The sequence below is a fragment of the Coturnix japonica genome, chromosome 2 (assembly GCF_054131305.1).
Source record: "Coturnix japonica strain WE chromosome 2, WE-NBRP24, whole genome shotgun sequence".
Lineage (NCBI taxonomy): Eukaryota > Metazoa > Chordata > Aves > Galliformes > Phasianidae > Coturnix > Coturnix japonica.
This window is the reverse complement of record NC_140664.1, coordinates 130770078-130797129: the sequence shown is the minus strand read 5'-3', so window position 1 is coordinate 130797129 and position 27052 is coordinate 130770078. Positions and strand designations below refer to the sequence as shown.

At 37.7% G+C, this 27052-nt stretch overlaps 1 protein-coding gene across 1 annotated transcript in view; it reads right to left on the bottom strand.

Moving 5' to 3' along the window:
• VIPR2 (vasoactive intestinal peptide receptor 2) overlaps positions 1 to 23526 on the bottom strand; it is a 47349-nt gene extending 23823 nt beyond the window's left edge. The window contains exons 1-4 of the mRNA XM_015853314.3: positions 22978 to 23526; positions 21053 to 21155; positions 10043 to 10150; positions 6465 to 6562 (exon numbers count right to left, since the gene is read on the bottom strand). Of these exons, the coding sequence (XP_015708800.1) occupies positions 6465 to 6562; positions 10043 to 10150; positions 21053 to 21155; positions 22978 to 23031 (363 nt within the window). The 5' untranslated portion in view covers positions 23032 to 23526. The remainder of the gene's footprint in view (positions 1 to 6464; positions 6563 to 10042; positions 10151 to 21052; positions 21156 to 22977) is intronic.
• Between the last annotated feature and the right edge of the window lie 3526 nt (positions 23527 to 27052).

Sequence of the window (27052 nt, the reverse complement as noted above, 5' to 3'; positions counted from 1 at the left end):
TGTACTCATTAGATGGCATGCACCAATAAGATCATAAGAATGATTCTGGACCAGAATTCATTATTGGGAAATTGCAGCCAGCCAGTGTTCCCACAGCAAAAATTCAACTCTGCTTATATGTTCTGCATTGCTTCATACCAAGAACAACTTGAACTCAATATATATTTTCCTTTCTCTTCTTGAAATCACAAGGGATTCCATTACACAGAGTAACAACTTTGAAATTTATCTGCTTGATGAAATTCAACTGCCATTTTATTTATTTATTTGTTTATTTTTAATGGAATATATTTTTGCAGAGCTGTATAAAGTTGATGTTAGGACAAGTAATTTTACTTTCCTGTAAATGTTTTTAATGTCCAGGAATACAGAGTTCCTGTTTTCTTCCTCAGAATAAGTCAGAAGCAAGTGCAGGACGCAAGACAGTACAGTAAAGCAAGAGATGCACTAAGCCTTTGAATTTTGCAAGGTTGAGTACATCCAAGAAAGTAACAAAAGCAGCAGCATCATTCACCTTGTCCTATAAGAAAAATCTGAAATAATTTATAAGGATAATGAATTAAAAAGACCTAGTTTATCTTCATTAAATACAAAGGAAATCAAGAAAGTCCAGAGCAGACGAAGATTGTGGGAGTCAACAGCTGGGCAATATTCCTGTCTCAGGTTTTTCTCCACTGACTTTGTTAGCTTTCCATCAGGCAATAAAAGCATTACACATCCTTGGGTTTTACTTCCATTAGGATTTTTTTTTTCTTCCAAACTTGTTTTAAAGGCCAGCGTTTTAAGCATAGCACTTTTTTCTTGCTTTTGTTTGGAATTTTTTCAACTGAGGTCCAACTCCCACAGGATTTCAGATACCACAGTTCTGTTTTATCAGTAATAATACCATGAAGAAAACAACTCCAATGCATTTTTTAAAAAAAATAAATTTCAAATAGCTACTAGTGATTAGGAGAAATGAATAAGGCTTCCTTTAGCTTAATGCATGTAATAATGGTATATAATCCTTCTAAAAGGTAGGAAGCTCAACAGAATTAGTCATTCTCTCTCTCTCAAGGGAATCAATGGAAGAGAAGAGGCTCTTCTATGCTATGATTCATGGGCTTCATTGTGCTTGTGATGATTCAGAGAAATTAGGATAAGATGATTTGCAGCCATGCTCCAAAGACTACATCTCCTTTGATACTACAGAAGGCAAGGGTTGTCTGCATATATGCAGGTGAGTACATTGCACAGTATAGTCAGATAAAGTTTGTCTGAATTTTGATTGTTAAGTCACATAAAAATGTGTTGCTTTGCTTGCTATTAAAAAATCTGTTTGGCGGTATGTCCATGTGTTACCAGCTGTCATATTATTGATTACTAATCACAGCACTGTCATGATGCCAGCATATAACAGAATGAGCATGTATCTCAAAGTTGCTAACTATTAATGAAACAAAAATGCCACTGTTTGGTACAAAGAAATTGCATAGAATGAGGGAGGAAGCATTTCTGAATGGAAACTGAATGAATCACAGAATATCTTGAATTGGAAAGAACCTTTAAATATCAGCTAGCCCAACACCCTTGCAATGAACAGAGGCTTCTACAACTAGATTAGGGTGCTAAGAGCCTGGACCAAATGAGGTCTCACCAGCACAGAGTAGAGGGGCAAGATCACCACTCCTGCCCTGCTGGCTACTCTTCTTTTGATGCAGCCCAGGATACAGTTGGCTTTCTAGGCTGTGATGGCACATTGGTGGCCCATGTCTATTTATTTGTAATGTTTTAAGGCAAATATTCAAATAGCAACCAATAACCAAGTCAACTGGTGGTTACATACTACAAACATCAGTGGGTTATGACTTGCACACTGTTTTGTAGGCTTTAAAGACCTAGTTCTATTTATGGCTAATTCCAATGGGTTTTTAATGATATGAAAACACTACACACATGAAAAAGAAATCTGATTACCACAAGTTTGTGTAATTAGTGTTATACTCAATAGACTTTTTCATAAGATCTATTCTTATGTACAGTTTTGTTTCTTAGAACAGTCACCTTTTTCTACTACCATTTTCTCTATGGATAGTTTCATGTTTCTTCTACTGAGTTTAGGAGAGTGAAGTCTTTTGTTCACTCACAGAGCAGGAAGGGCAGAGAAGCTTCCTAGGAAAGGTGACAGTTACCCAGGGGATCTTTCAACCTCAGTCTTGGTTTGGAAGGACCTCTAGGGGTAGCAGGGTAATCCTGTGCTCAAGAACAGACTGAACTGATTCTTTGTCCAAAGGAGTATCACTCTACTGACCTGTTATTATCCTCAGTGTAAAAGAAAAATAAACACCACTTTATTTATTTAACCAAAACATACAACTGATTACTTTTAAAGTATGATCATCACAGATGACTATTTTGTTTATTCTATTATATTTCTGGAATGCTACGTGTAAGCTTTGTATTGACAGGTGTGAGTTTTTACAATTATATTAAAATATAAGCTGTTAAATTTTTAAAACACATGTTTCAGAATACATTCTGTGGTGTCTAAATACTGATATGAAAGAACATATCAGAAAACTTTAAACTGCACCACAAATATAAAGCTGTTTGTGCCTAGCAACTTGGCAGTTTGTGCTCTCAGCAACAAGGCTGAGAGCATTAGAAATACTGAAACCAGCAAATGTAGATGGAAATGTAATACATGTAATGCATGTAATACATGCAATCCCAGCTCCTTCTTTCTACAACATTAACTTCAACAACATGGCAGCTATTTCTAAAGTCTTCTAAAAACTTGCTTACAGGAGCATAAATACAAACTGGAATAAATACACTGAGTATATGATGTGGACAATCCAGTTATTTCTTAAGAGACATTTCTTCCTATTTTTGGATGGCACAGCACAGAACTGGATTTACAAAAATGTATATCTGATAAATCATGTATTCCTTGGTATTTTCTAATCTTTAAATAACAGATTAATGTTAACCCTTTTCCAACATGGTTCTCTTTCAGTTCGCCTTAACCTGTGGACAATCTATATGTAATAGAAGAAATTCCCACTGTGGTCCCAGAAGAGAGTACATTAGCTTATTCTCATGCCCCATCCTTCTCACTTGAGCATGACAGGAGTTTTGTATTCACTTTCAGAAATACTGGTCTGTAATCACATATTGTGAAAAAGTAATGAGAAATGTAGAATGTAACATAAAAATAGCATGACTCACAGGCACACAAAAAAGCACTGTCAGACAGCAACTGTGCATTACATTTTCTTGAAAGGGACACATTCAATTTAAGCTCAGGACAAACAATCCATTAGTCCAAGGCAATGGTCCACTTCACAGATACTAGTAACGCACCTGTTTTCTACAGGCAACTATGAACATTCATAACAGCGTCTGTCTGAGTCAGTCCAGACTTTGCTGCTTTGACTCCAGCTGTTTTGGGATGTATAGCCAGAGTAGCATACTCAGGGTGTTATCTGTGACTGAAGCCTAAGAATGGATGCTTCAAGAAACTTGCCAAAAGGAGGATAATTCTTTCACAGATGGTGCTTCCACTTAGGCATGTGCTGCAATAATTTCATCATGTGTAATAGCACTTAGAATTATCCTCTCCATGAATCTGTCTTTGTATTACTCAAGTGGTTGAATCATATAGCCTGTGATATAATAAATACCAGGTCAATTCAAGCTAAGATTAGATAATATTGTATTAGCTGACCTGTAGCGGTCTCTCTCTCTCTTTTTTTTTTAAATAAAGTGGCCACATTTCAGTCCTTTACATTCATGAGGCAGCTTGACTTGCGTTATTAATGCTGATAAAGAGCATAATACCCTCTGAGGACATCCTGGACTCGTGTATCTAACAAAAAGGTCAGAATTGTTCACATGAAAGAAAAGGTTGCAGAGAAGTTTGTGTTGGGTTAACACACCTTAATTTGTTTTTTCCTGTATGGTCAAATCGAGTTATCCATTTTGCCACTGTGTTGCCACAATCTCAACCAAAATATACAAGAAAAAAGAAGATGCTTATTTGAATGAAGAAGATGAATCTAAAAGTTGAATTTTCTCATAGAAAAGGGATGGGAAGTATGTAATAAAGGTTTAAATACACAATTTGATGTGATGAAAACATAATTGTTTGTTCAGAGTCATAGTCATGAAAGTGGCTACCTATAAATGCAGACCCATTAGAGACAATATATGTAGGCCTATAATGGAAACTAATTCAGTAGGGAAGATTCAGGCATTGATCAGTAACAAAGACAGTTTCTACCTCCTCTGCAAACAGTTTTTCAGAGAAAGAATATGGAAAAATATTTAAGACTTACCATAGGAAAAGTATTTTGTCACTTTTCCTAAAATATTATTTCTGCATTTACTGTAACTCTGAAAGTAACCCCATACAATGCCTGAAATTGTCACTTGTAATTTTTATGTCCAAAATATTTTGTTATTTGAAGAGCCACTAGTTCATTTTTAACTCTTTCTGTTGAAAATCTGGGTCACATACCATTGAAATATACTGATTAATACCAAGGAAATGCTTTTTGCTTAAAGATGCCACCACAAGATAAGATTTGGATTCAAGAAATCATCTCATTTCTGTGTAACAGTCGGCATTTAAATGCCTCCTGAAATCTCAATAGAGTGATATTTTCATCTTCTATAATTTCTCCCATGAAGAGATGCATTTAAACACTTCCTTTCCTATTTTCAGATTTTATTCTGTTAATCCAACCCTTTCTTAATTACAAAGAAAAACAACAAGAACAAAAAATAAAGCCCCAAACCAAACAAACTGCATGCTCTTATTAAATTTAAGTATTTTCACGGGATCAGTTTGTCATCCGATATGTCTGCACTCTTGTGTTGGCTTTTTTTTCTTTTTAACTTGTCAGTTTTAAGGCTAGAAAAGAATCATTGTAATGACTCACTGAATTAACCAGTTATGACCTCTAGGCAAAGAATATTGTCTGAGCAATGGCAGTGATACATGAAAAAAGAGGACAGTGGCTGTTAGGCCATATTGCTTGAAACGCAATCAGTGCTTGCACTTCTACTTTCCCTCCCTGCAACATGCTATGCATTTATGTTGTATACTGTGTATGGTAGATACCTAGAATATTCTCTCAGTTGTTCTTCTGTTAATCATTTTCTCCTACATTCCCTCCACATCTCTTCAGAGTTTTATCTTCCCTGGTTTCTTATTCATTCTTTATCATGCTTATTCAAATGTCACTATTACTACCCACTTCCAGTCTCTCTAGCTTCATTCCTGTAAGTGCAGTCGACTTGCATTTCAAATTGCTCCTTTAAATTAGTAATAATGACTTCAAACAAGATCTGCTTTTCTATTTATACTACTACTTCTGCTAATTAAGTACATATCACTCCTTGAAATTTTGTCATTTGCTCATTTGATTTTTTTTAAGTGTTGACCTATTTTGACTCCTTGTGACAAAGTCCAGGTTGATGACAGTGTTTTAAAAGGCTGCTTTAGCAGTAACGTGGGATTGTTCCCAAGCAGTGAGATTGTACCAATGTTTTGAAACATGTCTGCAGAAAGGATAGGAAGGTAATATATTCTAAAAAACTCTTCATTGCTCTTGCTCAACTACAGACAAGGCTTTAAAATACAGAGAGAAATGGCAAGAACCATGTCTTAGCTAGAAAGCTTGCACATCTCAGCAAATCAGCTGGCATAGGCCTGCCAGAGCTGTTCCATATACATATTACAATTCAGGAAAACCCAAACAGTTAAGAATGTTTATCCATGAGCTTACTTCATGCACTCACAATAACAAAACTACTGACACTGCGATCTCAAAATCATTTTTCATAAACAACATCTTGCACTGCTAGAATCAGCAGAAACACTGGTAGAAAATAGGCAAAACACCACGGAAAGAGTATTTCTCTAAATAAGAAAGAACAAGAAATAGTTTCTACAAACTGAACAAATTCATTTTTCCATCTGTACTGTGTTTATGATGTCTTGATAGCTTTTTGAATCATATCTAATTGTTAATCCAATTTTATGTCTAATATAAATCTGCAGTAATTCCAGTGACCTATGTTAATTCTATTTTACTCATGATAACTTATCAGCAATCAAATGGAGCATATAATAACAGATTTATTACATTATTAGGATTTATAATAACAGAAACATTTGGAAATAATACCATGCAAAACAAGTGCACAGGCTCAGTCAGTATTAGAAACGTGGATGCATTATTGCACTTAACAACTGATCATAGCCTTACATTTCAAACAATTACAAGATTGTACATTTCTGTTTTTGTCTCATATGACATTTGCAATCTAAGCACATGACAAGCACTGCTTCCAAAAATGTCTACAGTTTGTTACTAATTCTGACAGAATAAAATAGGATTATTTAGAAGCACATTATGTCTCATAGCTATTTTGAACATCAGCATTTAAATGAGTAGAAAGAACATTCTCCCTACCTTATAATCGTCCTCATAGTCATTATATCCACATGTACTTAAGATGTCAGGAAAAATATCTGACCATCCATTACTGGTACAATTTTTGCTAATATTTCCTGTAAAGCAAAATTTGAGAGTTTAAATCAGGATTCAAAAGGCTGCTCAACAATGAATGTTTAGCCAATCTAATTATGTTATCCTCTGGAAATATGCTGTTAATATACCCTATTTCCTAACTCTCCTGTTAAAGAAACTCATCTGTTTCCTCTCATATGCTCTTCATTAACTTTACTTTGGCTTGTACTACTGCTCCGAGTAGCCTTTACACTAAAGAAATATTCCAAGTTGTGCCAGTAGGCTATTCCTGTTACATCTGTGAAAGCCTGAAATATTTTCTTGTACTGGCTGATGTAATCTAGAAAGAGGCTTTCAGTTCACTTTATGAAGAGGATAACTTGTAGATAAGCTAATCTGACAGAAAAGTAATTTAAGTGAGAGTTATTCTAACCTGTTATTTGACTTTTTCCAAGAAGGTGATACTAAATGATCTCCTGAAGAGTTATTAAAGCTCATAGATATGACGGTGGTGAATTACTGCTGCAGCAAACATCAGTAGAGTTTGCAATGCATTTTAAAGGTTGAACTCTGTAAAAGGTTGAAGAATAATGACATCAAAACATCTTATCCTTTGAACCAGTCACTGATGTTCTTACGGAAGGTACAGAAAATGAGCAAGTATGGCTGGAAAGGAATTCTGAACAGTTTCAGAAAAGATTTTTTTTTTACTGGAAATGAGAAAAGAAGTTGACTTCTTTCCCATGTGAAGTTATAATGAGATTTGAGGGCAACCTATAATACTACTCCATAATCTAATTAATATGAACTTATATTCATCCAATATGGAACAGCTTCAGAAATAGAAATCTGAATAGTCTGATGTATTAGAATAAACAAAAGTCATTAGAATTATAATCTGCTCTTAGAATGTTAAATTATGAGCAACTGCCCTTCATCTTTCTTACAGCAATTTAAAGATTCATGATGCTTGTATTTCTAACAACATATTGTTATGGTTTGGAGTTTATTACTGGTCTTAAACTAACTTGAAGATGCCTGTTTTCCATCACCCAGGGGTAAATTAATGTGTCACAGACCATCTTAGATCAAGAATAACTAAACATGTTTGTATACATTCCAAACTGAAACTTTTCTGATTTTTATCTTGTTCCTCAGTTACTTCTTTGTATAATGCCTTCAGCTGAAAATTGTACATATGCTACAAAGGGTTGACTGACAAACCACAAAACCTCTCTAGCTTATAACCAGACCTCAACATCAAACCACAGCATCTTCCTGAACTACAGGACCACTTCAGCAGTTTGGCACAGACACAATATTTTTTAAGGAAAACATAACCTATTAATACATTCTAAAGTGCCTTCACTTTATAAGTATATCAAGATCATCTGATTAGGCAGAGCAGACAAATATGTTAAAAGAAGCATGAATTGTGTCACAGATAGGTTTGCAATAAAAATGGTTCTATGTAGTCAAGATGCTAAATTTTCTTCTATTCTATGGAAAGTTAGACAGTGTTCCATAGAAAGTGTTGGGTATTTCTACACCATGCTTCCATGCAACTAATATTTCAGATTTTTCTGATTTGAAAGATGTAACTTAATTTGACCTGTGTTTTAATATTAAACATCACTGAATAACTGCATGACATCCATACTTACATTGCTACGTATTACAGAAGCATTATAGCATAATACAACTGTTTTTAAAATAAAAAGTCATTTAATATGAAGTAGAGAATTAATTATGTGGAATGCTTACACTATAATCTTGATCATTGCAGAATAAATTAACATCCAGTTCTAAAGCTTTAAAGATGAGATCACAGAATCACAGAATTGTAGGGGCTGCGCTTCTGGATATCATCTAGTACAAACCCCTCCGATAAAGCAAGTTCCTTATAGTAGGTCACACAGACTGGTTCTGAATATCACCAGAAAGGAGATTCCACAGCCTCTATTATCTGCCTGTTCCAGTGCTCTGTAACCCCCAAAGTAAATATTACTGTAGAAAACTTCGAATTCCTTTTAACACCCCCCAAAAATAAAAATATACATCACACTAACATGGCTAAATAAAGTTAGATTTCTCATTATAAGACATTTTGATAATTTCCTGCCAAAAAGAATCACTTAAATTTGAAATGTGCTGTGTATGAATTAAATAAATGATATATTGTTGAACAAAAATTATAATCATGCTGGAATACTTGAGGTCTCACTTGAACCAGCCCTGGAAATGCTCATTTTAGTTATCTGTTTTTCACTGTAAAAAGACTTAATTGTCAGCTTTAAGAACAAAGATATTTTAGTCAGTTATTTTCCAGTTATTCTTTATGTAGAAAGTTCTATTTTTATAAAGGTCTCCATAGAGATCTCACAGTCAGAATTGCTATATCAGGTTTTGCATCTTTCACCACTTTTTCATGACAAAGATTTCTCACCTGAACAACAGGGATAAGAATCTTCCTGCTGCATTTTGAGATACATACGTGAAAAGCTTTGTATGCACCATCTATTTTAAAACCCCACTGAAAAGGTAAAGAGCAAAATTAAACTGCAGTAACATATATCAACAGGATGGTGCAAAAGATGGTAGAGTTAGAATAGGGCTGTTTAGTCTGGGAAAGAGGAGGCTGAGGGGAGACCTTATTGCTCTCTTCCAGTATATGAAAGGTGATTAGAGTGCGAGTGGGGTTGGTCTCCTCTCACTGGTGACAGGTGACAGGATGCGAGGAAATGGCTTCAAGTTACACAAGGGCAAGTTTAGGTAGGATATCAGGAAAAACTTCTTTACAGAAAGGGTAGTTAAGCACTGGAATAGGCTCCCCAGGGAGGTGGTTGAGTCACCATCCCTGAATGTGCTTAAAAACTGATTGGATGTGGTGCTCAGGGACATGATTTATCAGTGGGTTGTTAGAGTTAGGGTAGTATGGTTAGGTTGCAATTGGATTTGTACTTCGTCTTTTCCAACCTGAGCAATTCTGTGATTCTCTGAATAGGTCTTAGAAATCTTAGACACTAAGGAGTTCATTTCAAGTTCCATTAAAAAACAGCAAAAAAGGTTCATAATAATTCCCTTAAATTTTAATAGCAATAATTTTTTGCTATTATGTGTTAATGTTGGCTTGTAACTCTTGTGAAGGCAAGGCAGAGTGCCTCTCCTAAGCACAGAAGGAAGAACCTGTAAGTAATCTGATGGCAGCTGCTAAAGATGTCAGTCCAGTTTAGCTGCATTAATTATTAATACAGACAAACCCAGAAGAGTAAGCAATGTCTACAGCTTTAATGAGCTGCGCTGTATCAGAACTTATGTATGGTTAGTACTTAAATCAAAGAATAGCAGATGGACCACAAAGACAATTATTTGGTCCTTCCATGATGTATCTGTTGAAGCTCTGTTGAAAATCTGGTATTTCAGCTCCTAAAAAAAATTAAAACCTTAAGCTCCAAATCAACATTTTTAATGCATTGTTTTATCAAATGCTAAAAAGAAATATACACTTTAAAATGAAATACCTGGTTTTCCAGAAAAAAGGCTAAATATTTTTGGGCAAGGGACAGTGACAGTCTCTCCAATCCTTGCAGGACGCCAACAGGTGATGTTATCCCAAACTCCAACACATCCTGAAACAAAAACAGTAAGAGACATGAAAGCTCAGCGTGGTTTTTACCACCCACTATCTTTACCTTATTAATGAGTATCAACAACTCAGTGGAAGCTTTGGGTGAGCACTTCAAGACAGATTAAACTCTAAAGAAAGATACAGAGATTACATTTTCTTTGAAAATATTTGGGGAATCACAAGAGTCTAATGATTAATCAGCTTCTTTTAAGTCAGTCAATATACTTGTTTGCAAAACATCTCATCAAAACCATATCATGCTAAGGAATGATAAAGAATGTAATAAGTAACTTCTGCATATTAACATAATCTAGAAGCAATTCCAAAATCTTGAGAATTTCTTAAATCACAATTAAACAAAACTTTTAATGTGCAGTAACTGGCAAACTGAACATCACAAAGAAATATTTAAGTAATTCATTGGACTAAGCAACGTTAATATGATGGAAGTATGACTGGAGAATTCTTCTAACAATAGGAATGTGCTTAACAAAATCTTTTCTCCTGAAGTAATAGAGATTCAAACAAAGAATGTTTCTCTATGCTGATTTCAGAAGGGGGTCATAAAACTTCATAGGAACATGTGATGGTAATACTAGTAACAACTTGTTACTGGTAAATAGCATTTATTAAGGCTTTGCCCATGCTGATGTCTGCATAAATGATCTCCAGAGGAATCACTTGCTCATGGAGACCAAGTCTTTCTTCATTCCTTTTAGAACCATACAGCTTCAAATGAATTCAGAAAGATGATGTCAAAAGCAAGAGGTTAATGAGGAATATTTCACAAAGTTTACTGTGTGGGTAGGTTACATGTAGTGCCTTATCCTCCACTGCCTTTTATTCTGCATCAACATTTCTATGCCAAAAGGTATGCAACAAATTTATTATGTTCTCCATATTACATAACTTCCCATATTCGCTTCATTTAATAGGGTGCATAAGACAACATAAAGCAAGGACCTGGTCAAGAAACCCAAATAAATTTCCATCATAGGCTAGACCCTCTCCTACATCCCGCCATATCACCACCAACTACTTTATTTGTAATAAGGAACCTACTTTTTTTTTTTCTTTTCTTTTCTGTTTTATAATGCTTGCCATAGCAAGTCCCTTTATGCACTACATCACTTAGTCTCTAATGGCAGCTGATGGGCAGGGAAAAAAAGGGCAAAGAAATTATTTCCTGATTATTCCATCTCCCATCTTCTGTACTATCTTATAGATAATTTACCCACTGCTACAAATTGTTTGTGGGCATCTTTACAACATGTTTCTTTTCTTGTGCTGCAAGGTGGCACTGAGTATCCAGGATGTCCTCCAGAAGTACATCCACTGTACTTGGGGCACATCTGACCTGTAAGTATTCTTTATTGGCCTTTAAGACTTCAAGCACCTCATCTCCACAGAATGCACTGCTCACTTTATAAATTCATATTTTTGAAATTTTTGAATATTTGAGCAGACTCCCAATAATGTTCACCCTCAAAACATTCCTCTATTCCCAAGGGAGTCTGAAGTTGCTAATTGCAACTGAAGTTGCAGAATCTAGACAGTAGGTACTTGCATACTAATCAACCCCACTCTCGTTTGCTTAATGCTGATAAAGCTTGGCTTGTCAAGTTTTCCAATTACTCTGAAGGGGACTATTTACTTTGGTTCATTTAATAACTCTTGACTCATAGATCAATATATCTGACTTCCTTCAGCTTTACCTTATGGTAAGGGAGACTGAGTTAGGACTAGGACCTATGAAAGTTGCACTCTTAACAGCTGTACTCCAGAATCAGCTGGAGAAGCTCCTGTTGACAACTCTTTCAGATTTCTGGTTCTTATCTTTCGAATGAGTGTTTTAAGTGACTGATGTAGAGTGTAAGGGTTCCTTGATCTTCATAATCACTCCTTTTTCTTGATAATCCCACAGAGTTTGTTTCTTCCAGCATATCTACCCCTGCAGCTGGTTCACAAATTTCTTTAAGAACTGGCTTGTGAGTTTTTTCTAACCTCTGTTTTACCTGTTTAGTTTATACTCCCTCTGGCATTTGTGGCTTTTTTTAGCATTAGCAATGCTACCTCTGAGACCATGCTGACTTGTCCTTTTATACATAATTCAAAAAATAAGGTTTATATCTGAGCAAGTCATCTGCATAACCTTTGAAGTCAACGGAACTTAAACATGTTTGGGTGCTTCCTGAGTTGCAGTACTGCATTAAAATTAAGCCTTACTCCTGTAATCTAACACTGCGGCTTATGCAAAACAAAAGAATGCAAACACCAGCCAAATCAGGTCATGCTTCCTTTCCAATTGATTTAAAGCCAGAAACAACATCAACAACATCACATACAAGTGATTGGAGAGACAAAGAAACTGTTTTCTTCATCTGCCACCTCTCATAACTATAGTGGCAAAATGAAACTCTTTTGGCTTGGATGGATGTACTGCTGGAGCCAGCATGAACAAGCTCTGGAGTACACAATAATAATGAGCAACTTGTGTGACTTCAGACCTTTTTATTTCACCCCAATTTTCAGTAACAATGAGAGCTGAGATGAGACATCAAGGCATTCATGCACGCCCATTAGAACTGACTACTCACAGATTTTCTCTTCTGTTTAATGAATGCTCTGGAAGATGGCAGATTTGCTACTGTAATCTGCGACCAGCTCAGAAGCCTTTATCAATTTGCACCATGCTACTATATTGACTAGGCAAAGCTTTTGCTAAAAAGGCAGCTGAACAATGTGGACCTTGGAGTGCCACTAGTAACACACACACACAAAAAACAAACAACCCAACAACCAAATCACTGAACTCCTAAACTCTTATTCAAGCTTCCCTTAACATAAAATCTCATGTAGAAAACAGTGGTCCAAGTACTGTTCCCACCACGCTCTATCAGCACAATTTGCAACACATGTTAAAGACAGCTTGGTAGGAAGTAAAACAGTATGCAAAATTTTTGATGTTCAAAACATTACAAGTCACAAACAACTTGCACGGAATATGTTTGTTTTTTTAACCTCGGATCTTTCTCAGTATTTTAGGACTTGAGGGGCATTTACTGTAGAGAAAAGAATAGGGGTTTTTTTGTACTCCTTTAATCAATCAAACAGATGAAATAACACAAAAGACGCATTTCTACAGAAGAACACTTTCAAATGCATCAACAATCATCAGAGAGAAGTTTGAGTGTCTGTCATTAGACTTCCAAAAGAATGAAGCCTCAATTTATGTATACTTACAAGTGTATTTATTATTGTACAGGACATCTGAGAAAACTGCTAAAATGTTCTAGAAGCATTTATATTCACTGAATGACTACAGTGTGATTCTGAAAACTGGTCTACAGCTGAAAGCTGAAATGTGCCTGTTACTGCACACTGCATTGCTAGAGGCTTCTAGAAGTATAACTGTTAAACAATACTCACTTTCCTGGGCCCTCAGATCACACCTTTTCCCATTTCCCATTCCAATTACTACATACTTTTAACAATATTGTAGTCATATATCATTTTCTTACCAAAATGTTTTGTTATGGCCTTGTTGAACAAGTCCATAACATTTTAAATAAAATTTAAGATACTCTAATGTTTATTTCATATCGTCCCTAAAATTTACTATCTTTACATTTAATTTAAAAAAAACTTGTAAGAATTTTAACTACATTAAAGCATTTTTAAGTTCACTTCTTTATGCTCATCCATGGATTTAGTTTGTGTTTGTATCTAGCTTTAATAAATTTCAAGCCTTGAATGTTTTTGTACTTCCACATAAATATGCACATATAAACATATAAAACCAGCCCAGGTCTTGCTTTGCCTTGGCACCATAACTTATCTGAGTATATCTTTACTGTTATTCTCTTCATTTCCTTCCTTATCTATAAATAAAACTAGCACAGGCAAAAAAGAAGGTTCTTTCCTATATCCATGATGTCCAGTAAAACTCTCTTGCACCCTAAATGTAACAAACTCTTTTCAACCTCTTCATTTCAATCATTTACTTCCCTGGTGAGACACTATCAGAATATCCAAGGAAATAATCAGCCTTCCCAGAAAAACTTTTCTCAATGACTAACTCATCAGCTTGGGTACAGTGTCACTACTCTAATACTCTTTGTTCTTATTCCTCCAGATGATACTGCTGATTGTATTCTTACCTAGTAGAAAAGAGATAATTTACTTGATCTGAACGTTTGGTCTTTAATGCTTGTGATATATCTCCAGATACCTCATACTGAAAGGAAACTCAAAAGACTAGAGCCTAAATTTTGTTTACCTGGCACTTGGTCTCTGAGCAATAAGCTTGCTTATGAACATGTGCTTCTTCACCTCTTACAGTGTAACACTGGCTTTCCACTTGAAAATGCTGCATATATATCTAAAACATATATATATATGTACAATACACATATAATAACCACTAGGTGGCACTTTGCATTTGGATTTAAAAACTGCTGATTCAAAGAGAGGTTTAACATTTTTTTTAAGCTAAGTGTTCATGATAACATGAAACAAAGCGAATGTCCTCTGAAAATCTGCCATCAAGTTGTCAGCTGGTCTACGGTTTGTTTTTCAAGCAGGGAAACATTTTGATTTTTGTACTTAACTTGACAAAGCAGAAGAAATCTCACCTCTTATGGGCAATGTTTTCCAGACTGTAGGTCTGAACGCCATAGCATATAATTTAGGCTACATGAGAATTTATGAACATATACGGAATTAAATTCTTTCCACATGTTAAGATGAGTAAAAGAAAGAAAGGAAAAGGAGGGGGTCAAGAAACAATGAGCTAGCAAATTGGAAGCAAAAAAGAACACAGCACAACAGCTTAAAGAGGTAGCAGGAAGAAGACAGCAGAAAAAGCCTTACTGTTTGAAGGTACTTTGCTAAATTGATCTTCCGTGTGTTTCTTTTGCCCACAACCTGAATTCACGATAGTGTCCCTGTGCAGCCTCAGCTGGGGATGTCCCCATGTGCGGATGCACATCTTCAGCTTCCCCACAGCCATGCCCATGCCTGCTTCCACCTGGGCCCTGACTCACTGCTGTGACCCTACCTGGCCATTCTATTGCTGTCTAACTCCAGTTCCCTGCACTAGGCTTGCTCATTACTCCCACACATTGCTTGATGCCCCCAAGGATGTCCCTGATGCCTGCAGCCTGCTCTGCTCCATGACTGCAGGTGGATCAGGCCCAAAAGGTGGCAGAAACGTGCTCCTTTGTATGTGAGAAGACAGGCTACAATACTGTCCAGAAGCACCTCCAATATGCTTGTCTTCAACTAAAATACTCTTGTGAAACGGTGCACAGTGTATATAAGCTCTGATTAGTCAGAAACACAGAGGAAATGGAAATGTAAACTTTTAGAATTACTGATCAACAGAAAGGAGTCACACAGAGCTGGCAGAGTTTTGGAAGTTCACACACACTAAACCAGATTGAACTAATAAGAATAAACAACATCAAAACAATAGATTTTAACCTCCTATTGACCCAAGATGTTTGCCATTTACAGATTTTTAAAAGCCAGTCCTATTACTAGGAGTGTTAAAAATTGTGTTCTTGAGGCTTCTTGGAGGATTACTCAAGTTTTCACATAATGAAACATTTAGGAAGTACATCATCTCCTTTCTGAAGAACAGAACCTATACGTTGATTTTATTTTTTAAAGAAATTCACATATTCTTAGGGTAATGAAATGAAATATTTAAGTTTTTCCATTCAAACAAAGTAAATCTCACTTTCCATAACTTATAATGTTCTTCGGAGACAACAACACGTTTTTGTGTAAGCAGACAGCATTCCCATCTCACTACATGAAAACAGTTCTTTAATATACTGGGAAAATAATTATCATGTAGTCAATTATAGTATAGAATAGTCAAAGCTGTTAATACCATTAAATATCAATCTTGCTTTCATAGAAAATTCACCAGAAAATATTAAAAGTACAGTATTGGAGCTATACATTTATGTACATTATTCTCATCTATGAGCTATTTGTTGTATTAACTGGTAATTTTTTAGAGCTTTGGTATTCAGGGTTGCTTCTTCATGGTATTTTGATGTCATGGCTAAAGACATCTCTACCAGGACTTAAATTCAAAACTATATAGGCAGATGTTTCTTTAAGAATCTTCCAAAGAACAAAATTAATTCCCTTACAGCTGTATATTATATCCATTGCTCACTTTCTACTTACCTTTTAGGGGCACAAAAATTTATTGCACATTTATTGCACATCAGTTAGTTTTCAGTAGGAAACTACACTTCCCATACCTTCTTTCATTCAAAGTGCTTTCTCACCTATGGTCTAGTTCCTCATAAGAATAGCCATCTGTTTTCTGCTCTGAAATTATTAAGTACAACTTCCACTATGGTAACATCAGTGACAGAGTTTTATGTGCTTCCATTAACAATGACAGTTCAACTAATTAAAACCTCAAGTAACCAAACATTCAAAGCAGACCCCTCAGCTCCTTAAATATTCTGAGAAAATTGTGTGAACCAAAAAGCAGCATGATTGTACTGCAGCAAGAAAGACAGCATCTCAGACCTGAAAAAGCCAGAGTGGTCCTTAACAACCAAATGGTGCTGTGTGAAAGAAATTACATGGTCCAATTATCGTTAAATTCTATCCTTAATGCTACCTCCGATAACTCTAAGCAATGCTGTAGTCTAACAGAATCATAACCCTAACTAGTGAGCTGACATTCCTGCCTATGGCAACAGGTTTGGATCCTGAGGATCTTTAAGGTCCATTCCCACCAAAGCCAGTTTAGGATTCTACTGAACATACCTTACAGAGAAAACAGCTGCAAAAACAAACTGACAGAAGAACCTGTTAAGACTGTGAGGATTAAGTTGGAACATTGAGGAGGTTCCTATTCACCCAGAAAGACCTCATCCAACTTTGTGTAAGCCTCCAACATAAACAAGAGAAGAGAGTGATCTTCAGGCTGGCATAGTTACGCTTATAGTCAGTCCTTCATTTGTGCAATATAGAGCTATACAGGTGTGTATGTGTGAGTTTGGAGTGCAAGACAGGCAACTTCTTTACTGGAGAAATAGCGTTAATATCAGAGGCAGGATAGACAAACTAGCTTTTGATCCATTAGAATATTTACCCTACCATTCTGAAGGGCTTTTAGAGAAATTTGGTGTTGGAATCTCCGTGTGAAATTCTACTGGCTGCGTAATTCCGGTGATTAGATTAGGGTTAAACTCCTTTTCCCAAAGCCATTTCTCTTTCCACCTGTATTCTTTCCTCAGTGTTAAGATGTCGTATCTAAAAATATACACGTTGTCTGGCAGACAGGTCTCACAAAAATGCATTTTGGAAAGCAAGATCCAAGAAGACTCATTTAACTATGTACCCATTCAGTCCAAAATGAATTAAAAAAGAATCTGTCTTTTTGTTGTGGAACCCTGCTACAAAGTCTACTGATTTAGTTTTAACATTTTGATTGTAAGGCTTCATCTTTCATTTGAAGGAACAGAAATGAAGCAATTGTTCTGTAAGGTAAAATTCTAAATAAGGAGGAAAGACCAAAAATTTGCAATCAGCAAGTTTTTATGTGTGTGCAATTTATATAATAGGAGCTTTCTATTTCATTGTGGAAACACAAACCATGGGTAGAAGGTAAAAGATGAAATAGCGTTTTCTCATACAGACCGCAAGGTCCGTAACTTATAAGCAATTTAGAATGGAAATCGTTTGCCCTCCGAAAATAAGAAGACAAAAAACCTCACCCCACCTCTCAGGCTTCCAGCTTAGGTGCATCTATACCTTAGGTGTCCAGTTTTAGGAATAAACAAATGAGGATGGCAACTAACGCTGTCTTTATTGAATAAACAACTAGATTTGCTAGAGATCACCATGCAGGCAAAGGCTCTGATGCAGATCTTTGGAGAGTGACTTTTTTTCCCCTACATGGAGTGCAATGCTCTCCACTAACAGAAGGGAGGCTAATGCCTGAAATTCCCCCAAAGGGTACAAAGTAGAAAGTTATGTGCTTTTAATATATCCTTAACGCTGTTCAAAGGATATTTACCGAGCATTTCTACAGTGTTTCCATGCAAAACCCATTGTTGTTTTATTAAACCTTGAAGTAAGCAAGGTCTTTGTGGACTTCATGGCCAATGATTTTAGTTACTCTATAAAAATTAGTGAAATTCTATAGCATGTGATGAGGCAGATGACTATAGCATCATTTATGACATAAAGAAAATACCCATTATCATTAAATCTTTCTTCTTTCCTCTATGTATCCCTACCACACATCTGAGAATAGATAGTATACATACAGTATTCCTTATGTAATTACCACCCAGAGCAAAGAAAAAACTGCTTGCCCCATAAAGCCCAGACCCTCCAAAATTCATTAGTGGCATATGCTGGTCAAATTCTGGAGCATGTTACACACAAAAGTGAAGACCAAATAGTTGCTCCAAAAATTAAAGAGAAAAAAATAATAATTGATAATTTGATAATTGGGCCCCAAGCCTCCCAGTGAACCTTCATTTCCAAATCCCAGTCTGGACCATGAGTTTCACTGCAACTTTTGTAAGGCACGTAGCATTTACTGAAGTCAGAAAAGTGTGATAAGGATTGCATAACCACCTTTCTCAATCAGGAAAAACTGAAGTGGGTTTTGTGGATTTATTGTAATGAATTACGTTTCAAGTGCAATACAAGTTTTAGGCGCAGAGCTGGGGCTTGGACTAGTTCCAGCTTGCCAATTTTCATTAGTAACTTCTTTATCAGCAGTCAGAGTATCACCGCGACAATCTTCATGTCTCTGTTTTAATACTCCTTCCATCTCTGTATGAATACAGAGTTTATTAGGAGAAGAAGGACACCATGAGAATTAATATTTTAGGAAATACAAATGGATACTTTTGACATTGACTCTTCTGGACAAGTTCTTAGTAAAGGTATCTGTAACACAAAGCACAGGATATGTTCTACCAAATGAAACATACAGTTTCTATGGGTTCATTACAAAGGGGCTTCACTCCAATCTCCTCTGAAGTGAAATATTCCATTTGTTTAAGCCAGGCATTCAATTAAATGTATAAATCCTTCCACTGCTGTGTTATCTCTACCTGCAGGGCTGAATCAACAGAATCAGACATGGTCTTCTAAGATACAAAGTTCTTACACAGCAGTTTGCTGTCAGGAAGCCCCCGTCTCCCCAACTCTGGCAGAAATATTGCCTAGTATCTGGATCACAAAAATGGATCTTCAAGTAAGCTTGATTTTCAAAGCCTTATAATAGCTAGTAATGTGTTTATTAATTCATCATTTAATTCATTAAGCAGGCTAATAATTATTTATCCAACTTCATACTCACATTATTTGTGTAACAGCCATCTCTCTCATCACTCATACAAATAAAAAGTAAATGATCCATTTTCATAATTGTTTTAATTACTGATCTGGATTAATCAGAAATAGCTTGTTCTGAAACACAAACTACTGATGATCCTTTTAATTATTTTATTGTATATAAATTGGTATTAGAATATATTCTGAGGAATTTAATCTTTCAAATCAAGAAGAGGAGTGGAGAAGGGATCCTGATTTGAGACTGGTGTTTATGCTCATAGGGCACTGCTGATGGCATATCCTTGAGGTACCACCTTCAGACAGAATCCAAAACAGATTATGGAAAAACAAATATACTGCGTATCATCTAACAGAACCAAGGAAAAACTACTGCACTACAAGAGCTGTGATCTTCCAAGGAGCCCAGTTATTCTGGGATGATTTGTACCTGGACTACAAGAGAAAAAGGCAGCACATCAATGAGGCATTTCAACTAATTTGAAGCTATATACTTCCAACCACCTGAAAAGCGTTTGACAAGAGAAATTTAATGATGTGTCATTACTTTGTAAAAATCAAGATCTTCTTTTGGACTTAAAAACATGCAGTTGCTCTTGGATCTAAGATCTCCTGCACCTTGCTGAAAACCCACCCTTCCCTTCAATATTTTGCATGTTATCAGAGGAACGTTGGGCAAGTAATGCACACAAATAAAGCATTCCAAGAAGAACTCTACCCTTTTCATCGGTAGAGGTATAAAAACTGCTTACTGCTCATGTGTTCTGTCATACTGTTTACAAAAGATATCTAATTATAAAACACTGATACTTTTGCTAGTTTAAAAAATAAAACAAGCAAATGAAAACAACACAAAAATTCAATACCAAGTTCCAACATTTCTAAAAAGCCCAAACTTTTAACGAAGTTCTTCTTCTCCCTTTAGATAAAATGAGAATATAACATATAAAATAGAAGATAAATTACTCCTTTCCATTTCAAGTTACCATTGGTTATATCTGCAGAGAAAGTACAAACACTAGAGGAACACAGTAAATCCATTTTCTGAATGGAACACTACTGTCCAATTTTTCCTTTGCATAACTATGGTCTTTTTAGGCTGAATGTTTTCTTTTGCCTGTAATACCTTCTACCTGGTAAACCCACTGATTCTGACATAGAATTTTACGTTCAACTAGTTCTGGAGAGAGACATACGGATCCAAGGCTTTTAGCTTTTCTTCAGACTTGTCCTTCCCTGTCACCACCACCACGCAGCTCCACGGACTATGAAAAATATTATCTGCAGTGCAACCAGCATCAGCCTAAAGCACAAGCACATACTTTCTCCCATATAGCATGCCAGCCAGTGCATGCCTAGCCTGGCACAGTACTCACCACGTGCTTGCTCCAGCTGTAATTTTAAGGCCAAAGCTGCTTGTGTTCCAGACTACTTAGAAATTACATGCACAATACAGAGAAATGTGGCAACTGCAACAGAGCGAGCAAAGAAGGTAAAGAGAGAAAAATGTGATACTCTAGTTTTCTGTAAGTTACAGTTCATCTTTTCTTACCTTTGTAGTCCACTGGTTTTGCATGCTTTAAAAGTTCCATGCACTTTGATTCCTCCTTGTGAATCTCCAGCTGAAATCTGCACTCTGGATGGACGCCATTCACCTGTGCCAAATTAACAAAGAGGCCACGGGCTTGAAACACAAATCAAAACGCTTTATGAAGGATGCAACTACCAACAGTGGAAGCCACAACTTGAACTGATGCTATTTTTACCCAAGTACGTGCTGGGCATTTTACACACCCAATCAGTGCCCATTTGGGCTTCTCGCATATGGGTTTTTAAGAACAAAATATTAAAGTAATGCACCAGAGCACTGAATGACTCCTTCATGTAGCATTCTGAGGCCAACTGTCATTTACACAACGATACTTAACTATCTAGTGAATTCACCAATGCTGTTGCTTCCCTTCCTCCAGAAGAGCAATTAGTTAAACCAAAGCAGGAAAACAAACATATTTGCTGCCTTTTATTATTATTATATATTTATTTTAAGGCATGTGCTCTTCTATTAAGTCAGGAAGCTGAAAGTTTAATATGAGTGACCGAACATGTCAACCTGTATTATCTTTGACATAATAAATTTTGCTTTTCTTCCTTTTTCCACCATATATACTTTGTCTCCTGAAGGTCTCGGAGCACGTTTGTTTGATTCAAGCAAGTGCTACATGGGAAAAAAGCCCTCCTTTTAATATCCTATTTTAGAAACTGTATTCCCTTCACTCACTTATGGCTCTGCCTCTCTGGTTATTTATGATGATGGGAAGAGATGGGGATGGAGATGGGAGACAGAAACAAAACACTGGAAACTGTGCTGATATCAGCTGGATTCTCAGAGATCATAATGAAATAAAACATCAGTATGTGTATTACAGACATCCCCACAGTAAAAAGGAGAACTATCTTTCCTCCTTTTCCTAGGAGTCAATAGCAGAGTCCGGTAATAGTCTATGATTCGTCAGACACAACTTTTCATAATGGCAGTAATTAATTAATATGTGATTGTAGATCCAAGAACCTTGGACCCAGAGTTAGGACTGAGAACCTGTTGTCTTGAAGGCTCCTGGTCACCAGGTGCACAGCTGTTTAAAATGCAGCATGGTGGCCATAAGCATAGCAGGGGCTGCCACAAAACTCACACAAATGTTTCCTCTCCTCCGAATTAATCATTTCACCACCTGCAACATCAAAACCTGACCTCCATATTATACCGTATTATGACTATTTTTATTCTATACTTTCAAGCAGATTTCTTCTGTCGAGTTTGTCCAGATCCTTAAATTAGGATCACTCATCAAGAAGTGTCATAATTAGCAATCCTGAGGAGGGTGGGTTCCACTGCACAGAAACGTTAAGTAATTTAATCAAATCAGCTACTGAGATGAAGAAAACTTGCAAATCAGTGACTTCGACCTCTGGCACTTGTAGAGTAAGCACAGGCTTCTCTGCTATCAGCGATCTATAGTGAAGATTACTTTGAGAACATAAATTTGGTTGAGCTCGAAGGCAATGCAACATCACTTTTCAAACACAGACTGTGTGCCAACCCGTTACTACACTACACCAGCAGAGCCCAGCTGCCTCCAGACGTACCTCTCCAGGTTCAAGCCCGACAGTGCCCTGGTACACACCCAGCACCTCAGAAGGAACGCCGAGGGCACTCGCTTAGGGCCGGTCAGATACGTGCATCGCTCTGCTTTCCCAAGCTCAGGTTATTTGTAAGCCGGGATTAGACAGATCAATGCTTAAAAATGCAGATGTGAACGGAAGGCACCTTAAAGATATCATATTCGGGTTGATTTTTACAGCAGCGCCCATGAGAACCCCACGGTCCCTGCAGGGCAGAGATGCGCTTTCTGCCCCATCCCCGTCCGGGGCCGCCCGCGGCTCTCCGCACAATTCCCGCACACCTTCTCACCAACTTACCCGCCCCAGGTTCCAGCTGAGAGAAAGGAGAAGGAGGATCGGCAGGTTCTTCATGCCAGCCGGGTACCGGCGGGTTGCGCTGCCCCGCGCCGCTCCGCGGGCCCCCTCGGAAGGCGGCGAGCAGCAGCCGGGTCCCGCAGCCGCACCATAGGGTCCACGGGACGCCCAGCCGAGCCCCTGCCCCTCGGGCTGCCGCCGCCCTGCGGCTGTACGCGGCTCCCGCACCTGCCCCGCCGGCCGAGCGCTCCGGCTGGCAGCTCCCGACCCGACTGAGCCCTGCCCGCCGCCTCGCTGCCTTCAGCTCCTCCTCCGCACTCCGGTTCGCTTTCCTCCCGCTTTACTCTTCAGCCCCTGTCGGTTTTTTCTCCTCCTCCCTCTTCCCACCGCTCCCTCTCCCCCCAGAAGTGAGAGCCGCTGTCCTTCGACGGGACGTCCCCCCAGCGCCCTTCAGGTGCTCCCTTGGGCTCCAGACAGCGTTGCCACTCTTTGCCAGCCTATTGCTGCCAGAGGAGCCCCCTCTGCTCGTCCAGACCAGTCCTCCCAGGCGTACGGAGTGCCGGCAGCGGCACAAACCCACGTACCGGTGTGGGATGTGCCAAGAAGAGAGCGGGGCAGGGCAGACTTACCGCCTCACAAGACATAGAAAATATTGAATTTAGTGAGATTCGTGTGAGCCCATGCGTGCTGCAGCAGGAAAAGCAGAGTTCACGAGCTGGCTTTGAGCTGAGAATGAGAATAAATTAGATTTGTTTTTCTGCTGTCTTTGTATGTGCTGTAATTTCAGTGATGTATATTAAGAGGTAGTGAGTAAAACTCCTGCACAGCCTTTTGCCACCCAAAGTAATCAGCTCTAAGCAGAACCAAGGACAATTCTGAGAGAAACCCGAAGAGAATATTCATATTTTTAAAATCCATTTGCAAAAATGTTCTTTGTATTTTAATAAGAAAGATCTGATTATACTCTCTGTGATGCCATTAGGAAGAAACACTACGTGCTGTACTGAGCAGTGTTATGACCTGCGTGCTGAGAGGGAAATATTAATGTAGATATAAAGACTTTTTGTGGGACAGCGTATCATCAAGTAATGAAGGTATTTTCACTATAATAGAAAGTTGTACCCCTTTTGGGTTGAATTTGATCTGCACATGACAAGTGGACTGAAAAGTCAGATTGCATCCACTCCTAAAACAGCTGCTTTGGAGGGGAACCTCCCTGTGCTAATACCTCTCAGCCTTTGGGGCAGACTCACAAACCTCTTGGAAAAGAGGAAATGTGCATTGAAACTGGATGATCTTTGAGGTCACTTTCAACCCAAGCCATTCTGTGATTCCTGAGACTCATGTCTGAGGTTCCTCTTTGGTTTCCAGGTTGCAGACACGCGCTGACTAGGGGCGCTTTCTTCAGAGCTATAACGTGTTCCAAAATAGTAATCTCAATACCTTTCCCCCCCTCTATTACAGGAATTTGATGTCTTACCATTATTTCAGGTCTTGGGTAAATCCTTACTTCTTTAGAAGCTACTGCACTTCGTGATGAATGACTCCCTGCTAAGAAAGCCGTCATGAGATACAGTTTCTGAGTGAAATTTAAAGATCTCAAAGCTCTTTGAGTACTCCAGCAATAAACCTGACAGCAGACCCTTATGGAGAGGACCTGTCGAGCAGATTGTCCACCAGCAGGACTGCCACAGGAGCTGACACAAAAGATACCAGACACCAAAATGAAGAGTTTGATTCTTTCAGCAAATGATTCAATAGTCTGCTGCAGTTGAAAGTCCTGGGGAAAACAATTAACAAATTACTGTTAACATTTTATGTAGAAACATACTTGGAAACTTGTCATCGTTATTCCTTTTGTGGAATGACAGAGACATGTATCTTGGGTATAAGGCAACCGACATGTTTTGGAACTAGCAGAGAAGTTTTGAAACTCAGTTATATTGGTTATATCCCAAACATGGGTTCTGTCACTGTTCCCAGTGACTCTTTGACATGAAAGAGACAACAGATGAAAGAGAGAAACATCAAATACTGATATTCTCATTTAGATATGGCTAAGTATTTTTGTTTTGTTTTGTTTTTTTGCCTGAAGAGGACAAAAAGTATTCACAGATGAAGTCTGGAAAATGTAATTCAAGTTATTTTTGCTTAAACGTAGCACAGTTCAGTGCACTGTTAGAGCAGCTGTGGAGGAAAAAATGAATCAAAAAATGAACTAAAACAGCTGTATGTATGGAGACACATAGACTGATACTGTTGGGCAGTCAAGAGTGGATAGTGTTAGGAAGGAAACAGAAAAGAATATAGATGTAGGCAGTCAGTGTAAACTTGTCATTTCCAGGAATGTTCTGGCAAATTTGTAGGAAAGATTAGAGAGATTTTGTGGAGGTCATGGAGGTACCTCTTGGCATAGACTGCACGTACATATGGGAAGGGGATGAAGGCCAAGAAAGAGAGAGAAGTTTCTACCATCAAAGGAGATGGTAGAAAAGTTTGGTTGAATTGGATATTGCTTTGAATCAAGGCCCTGGTGTTATAGAAAGGACAATAATGTGGGAATGGACATTTTAGCAGCAGATTCTGGTCCCATCGATGGATGTCAAGGTCCTGCAAGCTCTCTGCTCCCATAACACTTGGAAAAGACGTAAAGTTTTCTCACATTCCAGATGTTGGAAGACTCTGCCTAAAAAGGAAGAGTTGTAGTAGTTACTGTACCAATAACAACCAATATCTGCTCTGCCTGGCCAGCTGTCTCTTCAGAAACCTCTGCTCCATGGTGGAGGTTGGTCAGATTTTTGCCAGCAAATGGAGAAGCTGACAGCTTTCCATACTGAAATGATTACATTGATCCTCTTTGAGCTGAAGCCTTATTTGTTCTGTTTGTGGAGTTCAAGATGTTTTGAAAATGTCTATCTACAAATCACGCTCTGGTCTTTGCTGTCACTGCTTGAAAGTTTTTCTTTTCTTCAATCATCTAAAAAACACTGTTTACAGAATTTGTACCATACTGTTGCCCAAAATACCCAAACAGCATGATGAAACGGGATTTTCCTCAAAACATATACAAGCTGGATCACACGACTCTTTCAGGACTGGTGATCTTAAGTTATTGTACATTTTTCCAGATCTACTTTCTAGAACTCAGAGAGATCTTTGTCTTAGTGTAAAACAGTCCTAGGTCAAAGTGCAAAAGGAGTGCTCTTCACACTAAGTCTTCATGAGCTGTTCTTAAATCCCCCAGAGTGTGCTATACTGTTGTCTTGTATTTCATTAGGCTTTGTTTTCTGCAGTGCATGTATTAAAGGGAAGATTTTGTCAGCAATGGAAATAGTATTTAGAGAGGGTTTCCATGAAAAAGAAAAGATTTGCTTGTGCCTTTCAGGTACTGCTGTTTGGAGCTTTTATGGTTTCGAAAAAAAAAATCGTATCAGTAATTTTTTGTGCTATTATTGAGCCTGTTTCAGTGAACAGATAGAAGCACTATGGAGAAATTGCCTTATCTTTTTATGGACTTCTATGCCTGAGTGGAGCCAACAATTTCTGTCCTGCTCATGTCTTTTCTGTCCTGCTCATTCAAACCTTGCCCAGGCTTCAAGGGACTGGTGGCCCTGTGAAGAGGTGTCATCTTGCTGCTACTGTGCAACAGGTGACCATCTGTACCAAATGCAGTAGTTGCTGTCAGAGGTGAATATGATAGGCAGGTTTTCTGAATGAACAAAAGGATCTTTATGTGTCTCATCTACCACTCCATCAGATGTTCACACTTGAAAAGTCCTTCTAACTATTCTGAACATTTGCAGTCGTTGCTGGTCATTATCTATCTACATTACCCTGGGCTTGTTTCAAAAGCAAAGAAGCAGTGCTGTACAGAAGGGAAGGTTTTCTTAGGAAAGGCTGTGCTTAAGCATCATCAGCAGTGCCCTGCTATCTCTAGACATGAATAGTAATTCATACTGTAGCTTCAGGCTGTAGCTGAGATCATGCCTGTTAGTGGTAATGCTTGAACTACTCCATAAACTTCATTTTGCTATGTTGATTTCAGGACTCACTTCAAATGGTCTTGGTTAAGGAGGTG